Source organism: Protomyctophum parallelum, assembly GCF_964188405.1.
Source record: "Protomyctophum parallelum genome assembly, chromosome: 14".
Taxonomy (NCBI): Eukaryota; Metazoa; Chordata; class Actinopteri; order Myctophiformes; family Myctophidae; genus Protomyctophum; species Protomyctophum parallelum.
In genome coordinates, this window is record NC_139709.1 from 24,620,139 (window position 1) to 24,635,621 (window position 15,483).

Below are 15,483 nucleotides of genomic sequence, written 5' to 3' on the forward strand. Positions count from 1 at the left end.
AGAGTGTTGACAAACTGATATGCTATTCACAGAGATGGCACCCACCTGACCATATTGATGCCAGGGATATGTGTCCCCATAGTCAGCGCTTGTTGCACCAGCCCAGTTAGACTGGCTATCTGTTGCTCCATTGCTTTAATTCTCTCTCTGAAAAATAGAAACAAAGCAATAATGATTATTAACAATTTAGTCCCCATTGGTGGCCATTATTCTTGCCACTGTATATTTGCACATCCTAACTATTAGGAGCAACGGGCACTATTCATGGAGTGCCCAGGGAGCAGTTATGTTAAGTGTCATGCTCAGGGCCGGGGCACGAACCGGTGGCCTTCTGTTTCCCAGAAGGCCTCTCTATCTATTCCGCTGTGTATTTGTATTCAATACAAATTACCAAAAATGTGGCATGATTTAACAATTGAGTAGGATATTACTATGACACCATGCCAAATTACATGTGCATCATGTGAAATGTCTTTCATCTTGGAAATTACACATACATGTACATTGTGTATGTAGTACGGTATGTACACACATGTGCATCATGCGTATTGTCAGCATGGACCCAAACCACTGTAGCAATGCAAGGCATTAAATGTAAATGAGCAAGGCAGAGAGAGAGACGTGCAGGAACCGGGATGAAAAGGGTCAAAGTTGACTCACGCTTGGGGGTCGCTGCCGGCGCTCACGTGACCCTGAAACAGCCGACCGTCGGGCGGGCCGCGAGGAGAGTCGACGAAGACCGAGGAGGAAGAGGAGGACGACGCACTCCCCCTGCTGCGGCTCACCACCTCCACCATCGCCCCGTTGCTCTCCCGCCGCAGGGAGCGGCGGACGGGAGACATCCTCTCGGAGTTCACCATGGCCACGCCTCTGATGATCTGCCCGTCCGACGTCCTGACTTCGTTCACTCGGTGCGGAGAAGGGGGCGGAGTCTTGCTGCCTAACAGAGGCAGCTGGCCGTCGCCATACTTCCTCATGCTCTGCCTGCGGATTGGACGGATTGAACGAGCAACAGGTGAGAGACGTGAAACCATGGTGGAACTGCTGCAGCGTTACAATTCATTATGAGTGTCCTTGACATGAAAAGGTTTGAGAACCACTGGTATAGGCAAGTTTTTCAGAAAGTTAGGTTTTAGATGGCATTTGTAGAATGCCTCAGTTCTTAGTTCTATGAGTTAAATAAAACCAATGACACCAATAACCAATGACATTGCATCTTAATATACAACTTGAAAATCTGGAAAGCGTCCACGGCCCATCCATCTAACCACTTAACATGGCTGCTGTGTTAAGTACTTCAATACAGATGGGTGGGCCGCAAGCGCTTTCCAGATTTTCAAGTGGGCCCTGATCCACAAACTACTGATATATTGACAGCATATGCCGTTAACCCTTTTACTGCTGCCATTTATTGAGAAATTAGGACCTAATTCATGCCAGCATTTTTTTAATTTGAGCTCTTATTTTGAAAAGCCACATTTTGCCTCAACCGGAAGTGAGCTTATCCCTGCCAGCTTTACGTTGCCAAGACAACCTTTGTTTACATGATCGAAAAATGCCGGTACATTTTTGCACTCCACAACGTCGGCTCGTGCCGTCAAAGAAACGCTGTTTTGACCAAAAATGCCATCTGGGACAAGGAATAGGAGATACAGGCGATTGAAAGAAACGGATAGAATGGATTCTTATGGCGACGGTGAATTAATATGAACGATCCAGTGCAGTGCTAACAACAGTGCTAGCTAACCGGCTAACGTGAGTAGCATTATGGCTTGATCAATCATATGCACTAATAAAGGGCAATTGCCGAAGGGCTTCGGCAATGGCAGCAAGCGTTAATATCAAATTAATGCTTCAATTGCCGAAGGGCTTCGGCAATGGCAGGAAGACGGTTAAAGTACTGTAAAACAGCGGTATTCTGTGCGGCCGTACCTGTGCTCCGCGCTGTCTCCGTAGGTTACCAAGGGCCTAATGGTGGCCCGGTACTGAGGCAGGCCTGCGTGACCCCCCCCGCCTCCTCCCCCACCCCCGGCGTCCACCGCGTCCGACATGAGCGAGGCAGGAGCGCTGCCCAGCGAGGAGGCCATGCTCAGGCGACCTCCGTCCTGCAGCGAGGAGTAGGAGTCCTGGTATCGTACTGGGCCTCCGTCTCCACGGACCACCAGGGCCATGCTCTTTATGCTGCCTGACATGTCCTCGTCTAACAGAAGGGACAGATTTAGGAACAGGTTAAAGGAAGAAATAAGACTCACAGCCTTGTTATGGGTGGGACATTTGTGACACCCACCCCAAAGGGTGGTTTGCCTGCGGCAAAGTGGTGTGGTGGGTTAGATTAGGCTGAATTATATTATCAGTGAGTCTGTCGCAGGTGGACTCAATCATGATCACTTTCCATTACCTCTTTCTGCTCATACTGTGCTCAGCACAATAGTATACATGTAATTCTCAGCACGCAGTACATTTTCGTTTTCAGGAAGTAATTAAAATTTAATTTTATGGACTTTTTATATAAAAAATGTTGCCATTTTTTTGGCATCCATTGTTAGGTATGCCCATACGATGACCACAGATGTGGTCTAAAAACGTGTGAAAACGTGTTTTTCACACGTTTTACGTCTTTAATATGTCTGACAGTGGTCCTATGAGAAGCATTTCTCAGAAGTTCTCAGTTTAAGCTCAGTTCATAAGCACAATATAAATTCACAAAATAGACAGCTGACAGGTGACCGCAAAATGACCGCTGTGCCGACCTCCTACAGTAAGCGGACATCTGGTCAGGGTTGGCCCTGGGTCTCCACGGACATACTGTAAAGCAGACCCTGAGCAGAAGCTATTTTTTTGTGTCCGTACTCCATATGTACTTAATGTCCGTGTGACCTGTCCATGAGTAATGTTGTCTATACAAAATGGGGCTAGTACACTTTGAGTACACTGGACTGTGAAAGGCAAAAGTCTGTTGACAGACCACTGGACTGGTGTCTGCTGCCTGTTTCAAACATTACCATGAGTATGTTAAGAAATGGTTCAATTATGCAATTTTGGAGACGTCTATCTGGGTACAAAATGATTTCAAGATTCTAAGCATAAAAAATACATTCATCACAATTAATAACATTTGCTGAGAAGCATTAGAACTATACTATATAATAAGAATTCAAATTTTATGTTTTAATTTAAATTATTAGATATAAGCTGAATAAACATGATGGGGGGGATGGCATTTTAGCATACCTCTAGTCTACTCAGAACAAAGGGATTATTTATATTTGACGACAAAGAAGTCAAGTAATGGTCGATGTGTAGGCCAGACAGAGATATATGTGTCTGTCTCTCTTTATAAATGAAGCTATTGAGGGACAGGATAGGGTAAAGGTGTTTCCTCTCACCAGGCTTAACGTCTCTCCTCTCCAGTATGGCACTGCTGTTGTTGCAGACATTCACCGATCGTCCCGCCCCTCCAGACATCAGTTCTCGTGGCAACGTTGCGCTGGCCGGCCTGACCAGTCCGGGCCTCGCGCCCCCAGGGTACACCAACCTGGAGGGGGACGAGGGCATGGAGCGCACCATGGGTGGAGACATGGACCCCTGGAGGTTGTGGAGGTTGCGAGGGGAAGAGGGCAGGGAGTGGACCGCGCCGGGGTTGCCGTACAAAAGCTCCTTGGATATCTGGGAGACAAGAAAGACGACCGTGTTGGTACTGTGTGCCATGCAAACGTTGTTGATACAACAATATAGTGAGGCCAGCCGGACTGAGGAAGTCAGACAGTGAAAAGTGGTCTTAGCATGGGAGAGTGTTGGTGTAAAAGTAACCGTAATGAGAAAATAAAGGACAGTAAGGTTCTCTGTGCATGGCAGTGGCTCAATGGTGTCCAAAAACAACGTTTGAAATGAAATGAATATTCAGTTTCACACCTGACTATATAATCATAGATTATAATCTCCATGATAAATGGGAACGTGGTCATGCTTTTATTAGACCTACTTTTAGATTGTTTGTTTAAATTGTTAAACGATGGTCTCACATTAATTTTGTTTAATTACATTATAACACGAATGTGCCTCTGAGGAAAACAGAATGTTCAAACAAAGTGTACACTGAAATGTAAGCATTATAAACCCATTCTGGGCGGGAACCCCTATTGGTATCTTACCCCCTCAGGCCGGGCACCCATATTTGGGTTCTGTACAGTATGTACAGTATTCAAAAATGTAAAGATTTTGATGCTGCTATATAAATATTTGAAGTTTTTCAGAAACCTTAGGTCAGGATTTAGAGGCGTTTTTAGAATCGGCCTTAGGCCTAAATGGGTTAAATATTTTTGACATGCGCCAGTGTTTTCCCTGTACTCTAGTCTATATGTATTATGCGGTATATGTAGTGGTTGGGCCCCCACCATAAAATAATAGATATAACAAATATAAATGTCCCTCTCCGACTACAGGAGACCCTTTATTAGGTTTTGGTCTAATTGGGTTAAATGTGTAATACCTTTGCCACCAGATCTTTTAGAGGCAAGGATTGAATGACAGAAAATGCTAGCTTACTCATGTGACCAATTTTAATTAATGCTCACAACTTTATGTACTGTACTCTCTCATGTATTTGTCTTTGTATGAAAAAATAATATATATACAAAGCTAAGGACAACCAAAGAAATGTCAATCGAAAAACATCATGGATGTCCTTAAATAAAGAATATATGTAAAAAAGGAAAATGAGAATAACAAAACTTGCTGAGAATAACAGGGCTTTTCTGTTCTTTCTTTCTTTTCTTTTTTAACAAGACCACACACACTGCCACCTGCATGTAATGAGAACCGGAATAAAGGCAGGACTGAGAGAGAGCTGAGAAACAACAATGGGTGAATGCTCTGGGATGGTAAACATAACATACCACTGGCTGCTCTGAACCTGCCTTTAAAGCTCTGTTGTTGTTGTTGTGCGTGCGTGCGTGCGTGCGTCACGCACACAGGTGGTCGCACGGAATAGATGGCACAAAGACCCCAAAAACTAAATGCAAAAAACGTTATACAAAGTTTTCTTCTTTTTCCTGACTAAATCACAGAACAATAACATGTCTTTGACATTCACCAGGTCACTGTCCGCCACAGATTAAAACACATGACCACAAACTTGAACTGTATATTTTGCATGCTCTGCACTGCAGCTCTCCTGCCCTAGTTCATTTTACGTCAAACAATTAATTGTTGACAAACAGCACTGTACACAGTACTGTAATTCATACGCTGCAGTGTATACTATATATTCACTGTTGATTCTGCACATATATTCATTCATATGACAAACTATACTGTATACATGTGCACTGTATTGTTCACTGTTGATAGACTGTACATTTATACCTATATAGAGACCCAGTGCAGTTGTCTAGAGTCAGGATCTAAGTCCACTATGTATTTTAATTTTTTTAATGAATGTGTATTCTTCACTAGTCTGGTTCGTTTGTTTGTTCTTGACTCTTACACTGTACCTCTCCTGTGTTTCATTCTTACTGCTGTTGCTGCTATAATCAATAAAGGTTTATCTTATCTTTTCTTTATCTTATAAATCTCATAACACACACACCCACTCTGCAAATACTAAGGTCTATGTGGAATAATACTAAGTGAGTGAGCAGTGACAGACAGTATAGTAAATTATTTATTTCTTTATTTCTTTCTTTCTTTCTCTGCAAATCCCTCAAAAGTCAGGAAGTGTCTTTTTCCTTTACACGTTTGGGACAGCAAACAGAAGCCTCAATGGCATGTTCTGCTAATAATGCACATCGAAATAATTCCTGATTTATTTGAAAACATTATATGTGCTGTGCAAAGCTACTGATATCACTGACACTGACATGAGTTTTAGTCGAATACCTTCTTCTAACTTTGGGACACAAACGGTGTGTAGCTACTGTACAGTATCGCTGACTATTGTGTGCATCAGCTAAGAAGTCTATTCCAACCAAAATATGATTTCACCAAGGCTGATCTTATGCATATACAACTCTACAGCCTGATATACAACATCTAGATTCTGCATGCTTTCAAGCAAAGAGCAGCTGTCCACAGTATGTCCATATGGCTTGTTGACATATTGCTCATACTCTCTCCATAAATGCATGCATACATCTATCTGCACTGCTGCGCATACTAAGCGGAACTTGACAAACTATGTACTCATTTGCTAATGCTGTTGCACACTGCATACCTGTATACCTACTGTACAATCATATACTGTAGTGTTTTGTACTTGTTGATGACATGTATTGTTGTGTTATTGTTTATGCTGATGAATTGAATACATAAGACCACAATGGAAACAAGTCCCCAGGACTATTGTGTTCATCTTTTTAAGTACCCATTTGTGAGTCACTGCAATGTGCATCGTATCCATTCTGCATCTCTACAGCTGTGCAAAAACAGCGCTGCAAATGCACAATGTGCAAAGCGACCACATTTCTTTTTCAAAATGTCTTTAGACTCACCTGGCCATGAACACGTTCAGCAGCACTGCGGTTGATGTTAGAGAGGTGTGTGACTGTGTGCTTGTGTGAGCGAGATACATCTTATTTATATAAACACTTCAGATTCAGAAGGGCGTCGGCACATCTCCCTCTCTGCTTTATCGACAAGCGAGTCCGAATCCGGCGAGTGGTACATAAAGCCAGCGAGTCATGACACATAAATGCCTGAGGTTGCATTAGTCATCACAATACAATAAGTATGTTTAAAGCTTTGTCATTTACATGTTGTTAAATCCCCTACAGGCAAACGGCTTGACCTGTTGTGCAGGGAAGGCAAGCTGTCAATCAGGTTGATGTGTTGACACAAAATTCACCACACCACCACACGTTTGTTCAGAATATCATTACGATTTACAATGATTAGTTTGGACTTCTGGTTTAAAGTATCCTTTCCTCTTAGTGCAACAGTATATATTCTCCTCTGTGGTTCAAAGCAGCAACCTCCAGAAATCCAATAAACAAGTTCAAATCAATCATCAGAAGCCAAGACACTATTCAATAAAAAAGAGATCACCTTCCAAAGGATTTATCTTTCACTAGGCTTTAGAACATCGTAGCCATCCTTGTTTTTTCAGTTGAGATATTCAGTGTGTGCGACAGCACAATAACACAAATATTTGCTCATACCGCATAAGGTAAAGTCTGTGCACGCCCAGAGCAACCTTTGCAGTAGCTCTGTAGAGTTCCACATTCACCCATTTGTACAGGAGTAATCCATCTCAGCTGTGTCACAACACACCCACTTGTACAAAGACAACGTGGGTGCGTAGAAGTTTAAATCTCACTAGGTTGTGAACAGCAGCAGCAGTAGTAGCATAATGGCTCTATAAATGCATTCTCTTTTTTTTTTTTTTTTTTTTTTTTTTTATCCCACGATTTTGTAACTATTTTTCACCCCTGTGTCAATCTTCTAATGTGATCCTGGGCTCTACACACCCTCCGCCAACCTGGTGAGAGCAACAGACTTAACTCATGCTTCCTTCATGCTTGAGTGTCCAAGTTGCTCCTTTACACCTGACAGGGGGGAGTTTCCCTGGTTGGACGTAGCGCATGGAAGGAACACGTTATTCCAACCAGTTCATTTCCCCTCCATCAGGCGCCCCGGCTGGCCAGGGGGAGGCAGTTTAGAGACCAGGATTACTGCATGTTTATGTTTTTGTGTACCCTAGGGGACACGGGGAGAACATGCAAACTCCACACAGAAAGGCCCTTTCGCCAACCCCGCCTTCGGGTATGGGCGCTGATGACGCGGAGGAGGAAACACGCCGCCAGCACCCACAGCACCCCGAGCGGGAATCGAACACAGGACCTTCTAGCTGTGAGGCGACAGCACTACCAACTGTGCCACCGTGCCCCCTCTATAAATGCATTCTATGACCATGAATCAGCACAGTAATAATATGCCAGATTTATTTATTTTAGGTTACTTGATGGCAAATGAAGCAATCTACATGTAAAAGCTCACAACAAGTTGCATCATGCTGTGAGGATGTCTTCGCTATACTATGCAAGTTAACTAGCCTCGGGAACCAACGGCTCCTGTCTCCCGTGTCTGTAGCGTGTCTGTAGCGTGTCTGAAGCATGTGGCCCATAGGGCAGGAGCCTGTCTCCTGTGTCTGTAGCGTGTCTGTAGCGTGTCTGAAGCACGTGGCCCATAGGGCAGGAGCCTGTCTCCCGTGTCTGTAGTGTGTCTGTAGCATGTGGCCCATAGAGCAGGAGCCTGTCTCCTGTGTCTGTAGCGTGTCTGAAGCATGTGGCCCATAGGGCAGGAGCCTGTCTCCTGTGTCTGTAGCGTGTCTGTAGCATGTGGCCCATAGAGCAGGAGCCTGTCTCCCGTGTCTGTAGCGTGTCTGTAGCGTGTCTGTAGCATGTGGCCCATAGGGCAGGAGCCTGTCTCCCGTGTCTGTAGCGTGTCTGAAGCATGTGGCCCATAGAGCAGGAGCCTGTCTCCTGTGTCTGTAGCGTGTCTGTAGCATGTGGCCCATAGAGCAGGAGCCTGTCTCCTGTGTCTGTAGCGTGTCTGTAGCATGTGGCCCATAGAGCAGGAGCCTGTCTCCCGTGTCTGTAGCGTGTCTGTAGCGTGTCTGTAGCATGTGGCCCATAGGGCAGGAGCCTGTCTCCCGTGTCTGTAGCGTGTCTGAAGCATGTGGCCCATAGAGCAGGAGCCTGTCTCCTGTGTCTGTAGCGTGTCTGAAGCATGTGGCCCATAGAGCAGGAGCCTGTCTCCTGTGTCTGTAGCGTGTCTGTAGCATGTGGCCCATAGAGCAGGAGCCTGTCTCCTGTGTCTGTAGCGTGTCTGTAGCATGTGGCCCATAGGGCAGGAGCCTGTCTCCCGTGTCTGTAGCGTGTCTGTAGCATGTGGCCCATAGAGCAGGAGCCTGTCTCCTGTGTCTGTAGCGTGTCTGTAGCACGTGGCCCATAGGGCAGGAGCCTGTCTCCCGTGTCTGTAGCGTGTCTGAAGCATGTGGCCCATAGGGCAGGAGCCTGTCTCCTGTGTCTGTAGCGTGTCTGTAGCATGTGGCCCATAGGGCAGGAGCCTGTCTCCTGTGTCTGTAGCGTGTCTGTAGCATGTGGCCCATAGGGCAGGAGCCTGTCTCCCGTGTCTGTAGCGTGTCTGTAGCATGTGGCCCATAGAGCAGGAGCCTGTCTCCCGTGTCTGTAGCGTGTCTGTAGCATGTGGCCCATAGAGCAGGAGCCTGTCTCCTGTGTCTGTAGCGTGTCTGAAGCATGTGGCCCATAGGGCAGGAGCCTGTCTCCTGTGTCTGTAGCGTGTCTGAAGCATGTGGCCCATAGAGCAGGAGCCTGTCTCCTGTGTCTGTAGCGTGTCTGTAGCGTGTCTGTAGCATGTGGCCCATAGGGCAGGAGCCTGTCTCCCGTGTCTGTAGCGTGTCTGTAGCATGTGGCCCATAGAGCAGGAGCCTGTCTCCCGTGTCTGTAGCGTGTCTGTAGCGTGTCTGTAGCATGTGGCCCATAGAGCAGGAGCCTGTCTCCCGTGTCTGTAGCGTGTCTGTAGCATGTGGCCCATAGGGCAGGAGCCTGTCTCCCGTGTCTGTAGCGCGAGGTGGCTGAATATACATATAACTATACCCCATGGACATGTCACATGATGATAGTATGTCGCAGGGATTTGATGATAGTATTCGGTCAGTTCAAAGGAATGCTCCAGAACATTTTTCACCGTGATTGCTCCTGCTTCAATTGATTTATTTTACTGACTGGTCTTCTTTTTACTGTATTTTGTGTATTGTAACCTCGGCTACATTGAAAATGAGGGCTTGCCCTCAACTGTATTTCCGAGTATAAATAAAGGTGATGATGATGTCCCAGGGACTTACCCAAATCCAACCCTTGATGTTCAGTGTCAAGCATGGAGGCATTGGGTCCCATTTCTATAGTCTCATGGTATGACCCCCAACCCCAACCTCCCAATTTGAGACTGCAAGGCCACTGAGCTGGTCAAGCTCAGCTACTATTTAAACTGGGTGATTTTCTCTTTAGGAGAGCACACACCTACAGTAGTATTAATAAAAAACCGAACACATTAAACAGTGTTAACTTTTTTTTAAATATATATATATCGCCGTACAATGGCATCATGCAAAGATTGTGAAAATAGCCACACTGAAACGTGTTGACACATTGTCACAATGATTCTGAAACTTTTCTCCTACAATGACATGCCTACTGTACAATCGCAGTCAATTTATTAAATGTTCGATTAGCGATTCATACATTCATACATTTTAGTAGTTTGATTAACTGTTGCACTTTGCTAATTCCTGGTGCACATTATACTGAAATGTAACACCAATGAGCATGCTGTAGTAACTTATTTCAAACACCGGTGTCATGTAGGTGACAGAATTTGCTCTAGCTAGAAGAATATCACGTGAGGGTGAGCACTGAGTAAATGCATTCAACTAGACCAGTCCCAAAGCTCACAACGTGTAGCTTCGCACCGCGTTGTGAGCTTTTAGATAAGTCTATTCCTTGGTTTTCCATGTGCCGTAATCAGACTCAACCCCCTGACGACCTCCATGAAATGCTCCCAGAAATTGCTATAACTGCATGATTTCAACACTACACATCTTAATAGACAAAGGTATCTGTATACTGTGCATGCGGAGGGACATGTTATCAGTACACTGTTGGCGCATGGACTGTGTCATTGATAGGGAAACCTCTCTCCTACTGTAGAATGTTGCATCCTGCTTCCTGTGCTGTCTGGGTTCTAGAGCTGCATGGAGATACCATCTCCAGAAGCCAGAAAAAATGTTCCTCCTACATACATAGCAGAAGTATTTGTTAACAAGATGTCTTCTATCTATGGTGATTTCCTTGAGTTAGATGATTATGATTTTAATTTTTTTATGTTTTGTTAAAGGAGCTTTTGTTGTGGCAGATTTCATTTGTCAAGCTTGGGAGAGTAACACAGAATGCTCTGTATAACTCTGGGCTGAAATTCAATGTCTTATGAATATAATGTAAACATGCTGCAAATGTAAATGTAGAATGGTGTCTTATAAACCCACGAGGGGGCACTTTGTGTGCAGGACACAGAAGTAAAATAATTAATCAATCAATAAATCAATCAATCAAAACTTCCCAGGGGTAGAAAGTCCATAAACATGGTTTCTTGAATGATAAACGGAGAAAGTATCGACATTGTTCATTAAGGGTCGAGTATGTCACCAATACTGTTTTTTCCACAATACATTTTACTGTGCTCTATGCTATGCATTTCTTTGCACAGAAAACGTACCACACCGTTATCCACAAACGGAGTTACACAGCAAAGTGTGAGTTTTTGAAGTGCTGCACCCCTACAGTACGCCATACCAGACAGAGATACACAGCACAGCTGTAATACGTCTCAGTGCCACATAACAGGACTTTCTGGTCAGTCCAAAGACAGGACAGCCTCTGTCTTGTGTTGTTTCTAACCTGACGATCATAAGTGATTCTAAAAGTACTCACAGACACCTGCATATATGCCGCTGCAGTTCATTACTGGTCGTTGACCATTACACCCTTTTCTTTTGAAGGCCAGGCAGAATTGAGAATATTGTCAGAATATTTCCTTTTGGGTCCAGACCCCGTATACATTTACACTCTTCCCCAATGGCTATATAAACGGTTGCCAGTGTGTAGAAATCCTTTCTACACTTTTTCCAATATTTCTCAGAAAATGCCACACAAAAAAAAACATGTGTTACAGTGGGCTACAACCTTGAAACGGTCCCAATAGCATTCCCTCACAAAGCTTACATTATGAAGAGTGCCGCAGAAAACGAAACAATCAGCACCAAGAAGGCATGAACTCCCTCGAGGCATTCCCACGCAATCCCAAGGATGATAAGAGCTGTAGGCCTTGAAAGCTTTGAAGATATTCCAGGGATAAGACTTGGCAATATGTGGTACGTTTTGGTCTTTATAGCTGTGACACCACAGCAAGGATGAGTTAGACGGCACACCACAACCTACAGTAAGTCCATGACCGGGAGTTGACCTCACAGCTCACGCCTGCGGTATCACGGCTAAAGAGGAAGTTCAGTGAGTGTGTGTGTGTGTGTGTGTGTGTGTGTGTGTGTGTGTGTGTGCTTGTGTCCGTGCGTGTGTGCATGAACGCGCGTCCCGATACATCACTCACTGTTCTAACATCTCCATCAACAGAACAAGAGCTTAGGAGGCTCTGTACATCTCAACACCAGACTCACGCTGCAGTCCTTTTATCCCTCAACAAAACCAAACCACAGCAAGCCTGCAATCCTGATAAGAACCGACTTCCAGCATTCCCCAACACGCAGCTTAGGAATGTCAAGACACAGCGAAACAGAGTGGATAGAATAGTCCCCACTAGCATTATGGGAATTGTAGTCCAGGAAGGAAGTAAGCCCAGTTAGTCCATGACATCAGAGACACTGGGCTCACTGCAAAAAACTAAAATATCTAAAACCACATATTACACACATAGCGACCCCCAGGAAAGTGTTCTAAATCTTTTAAATTACATTAACATATATTTATTTGCAAAAAGGGTGAAGTGTCCCTTTAACCAGTGTAAAATGTAGTTCATTGGGAGGTAAAGGGTTATAGTGAAGGCCCCTTCACGGCGCCCGCAGGAAAGAGAGTGTTTAAACTGGGCTGCTTACTGACTGGTTATAGTACAGACGAATTTGCTCCGGTGTTTTGATTCTTTGAACAGTCAAAACAACACATAAAAGAACCACACTGACACTTTCAAAGGAGAGGGCAAGATAGATGGAGTAAAGGTGGCATTGGAAATGTAACCACAACAACACTAAGCAAAAACACAACAGCTCCATCCACACTAAGTGGAGGTGAGTGAAGTCGCATGCCGGTGAAAGACAACAACAACTTAATCAACTTTCCTGAATCCCGAAGCTGTCCCATTCATTGTCACAGCCACAGACGGCAGGCACGACTATGTGAGTAGCAGCCTACAGCCCACAATATTTCGATTAGCTTTCGTTTGGAACGGTTACGGAGCAATATTTCGACATGTAACGTGTTTTACAACAATGCAACCTGTGAGACTACAGTATGTATAATCATTGCTTCAGGTATGCTGCAGCTGAGCCACGTTGAGGGTTTTAGTCTGAAGTGGTATTTACGGTTCCGTTTGGCGTTCACCGTGGGGTGGGGGCCTGGGATGTCAATCTCGCTTTGGGGCCCGAGGAACATAGTAGCCGCTACTGTAGTACCTATAACACTAGGGACTTTAAGCAACAACGGCTATGACGCAATCGACGTACTGTAGCTGTCAAAATCGTTAAGCAAACAGCCGTTGGCGACGGCGACATTGGTTCCCATGGTGACGCGTCTATGCAGCATGTGTCAAACATAATTACATAAACACATTCTTTTTAGACAAAAGGTATCCTTCCTCCAAGTAGTACTGCTTGTCAAAAATGTGAATTGCAGACTTGAAAAGAAAAGAATCCAAGGCACTCCGTCTTTGGTGAAAAATTAAATAATTTATTTGGAAATGAGCAAGGCAAATAAATAACAGGACCAACACGTTTCGACCAGAAGGTCTTCGTCAGGGTCTATCTATCACAGATCACAGATCACCAAAGACGGAGTGCCTTGGATTCTTTTCTTTTCAAGTCTGCAATTCACATTTTTGACAAGCAGTACTACTTGGAGGAAGGATACCTTTTGTCTATATGGTTTTACCTGTATCACCAAAGAGCACCCATCTAAGAGCCACTAACAGATCCCTGCAGCGCTTCCATTCCTCTATTTACACATTTTTTTTTGTCACATTATGTATATGCACATAGGTGAAATTTGTCCTCTGCATTTACCCATCCTATAACAACTAGGAGCAGTGAGCAGCCTCTCTATGGCGCTCGCGCTCTGGGAGCAATTCGGGGGTTAAGAGTCTTGCTCAGGGACACACATCACCGGCCTGACCTGGAATTGTACCTGGGACAACCAGGGGCTCCGTCTGGCTCCCCAGACAGGCTCACTAACCAACAGTGTTGTACCCCAACCCGTTCAAAGAACCATTGTTCACAAACTCGTTCATATTTTGGGTGAACGTGAACTGAACGTACTGTATTTCTGCTTGAACTTCATTGTGAACGCGTTCATTTCTGGCGTGTGTGAACGTCACTTTCTCACGTTCAACTTCGTTCAAGAGAGTGAGTGTTTCGGCCCAGGCCGTAGCGTAACGGTCTGGGCACTGGACTGGTGATCCAGTCGCGGTGTGCCGCGGGTTCGACTCCCGGACCCGACACGGCCTTTACCGCATGTCATCCCCCCATCTCTCTCCCGTTTCCTGTCAGCCTACTTTCTATCCCTTAAAAAATCAATAAAAGGCGTAAGCCGCAAAAAAATATATATATAAAAAAAAAAAAGAGAGTGAGTGTTTCCATAGAGCCTTCCAGGCGAAATCAACCGGTGCTAAAACACACCCTAAACATGCCTTAATATCCAGTGGAAAACCAACCAATAAGTCCTTATCCGACACAGATTAACTAATCTTTCTCAGCCGTCACTGGAGCGCGCAGCGCATGATGATCCACTCATGCACGCAGCACGCAGAATTATGACAGCAGACACTGTCCCAACTCCCAACACAAACACTGAGTAAACTTGTTGTTTGATTAAACATAATGTGCCACGAAAAATAGCTTCATATAGCTTAATTGGTTATTTTTGCATCGAGCAGGTACGTGTCCTGGTGTCCATAATATCGCCACGAATGGCCAACAAAAGACATCTCTCTCTTCACTCAGTGAGTGAAGTGCAGTGATGCCAGATTTATTCGTACTTGTGTTCCGTGCTGAAAATAGCTGATCTACAAGCTCACAACGCGTCGCGGATGCGCGTTGCAGAGATATGCAGGCTCTGCGAACTTTCAGAAACTTTTGCCTTCACAATAAAATAATGCAGATTTCACAAGTGTGCCCATAAAGACAAGGAAAATAATTAAGAATTCTGTGGCATTTCACATTGCAAAAGAGCAATTTTTGTAAAATGTAAAAAAATTAAAAAAAATTAAGGAATTCATTTGGATAATGGTAATGGAGATATTGTAAAAGTTGTCACTTTATTAATCCCAAAGTAGTTTTTTAAGGTTTGGACTTGGAATAAAGTCTGCTGTTTTATATGGCTATGGGCTGTGGCAATAATAATAAATAAATAAAAACTATAATAGTTCCTTTTTTGGAACGATGAGACAGACAGAGACAGATTGATTGATTTGACGGAAAGATTTGAGGGAAAGATGGAACGAGATTGAAGGTAAGTGAGAGGTAAAGAGATGAATTATAGTAGACATGAAACAAGTCTACACAAGCCTACTGCCAGACCCAGTGGACCCAGTGGATTGTAATGTCATGTAAATGTATTCCACTGTTTGACTGTCTGTTTTTCCGTTTTGTGTTTCCTGTGAGGACTGCGGATGAAAATTAGCAACTGTGCT

The 15,483-nt window shown here is 44.5% G+C and overlaps 1 protein-coding gene across 1 annotated transcript in view; it reads right to left on the bottom strand.

Annotated features, from left to right (window-relative positions):
* The window catches only part of LOC310871200 (uncharacterized protein), a 70,913-nt gene that overhangs the window by 30,010 nt on the left and 25,420 nt on the right, over positions 1-15,483 (bottom strand). The window contains 4 exon segments of the mRNA XM_083782691.1: positions 46-147; positions 661-984; positions 1,933-2,200; positions 3,387-3,666. Of these exon segments, the coding sequence (XP_083638817.1) occupies positions 46-147; positions 661-984; positions 1,933-2,200; positions 3,387-3,666 (974 nt within the window).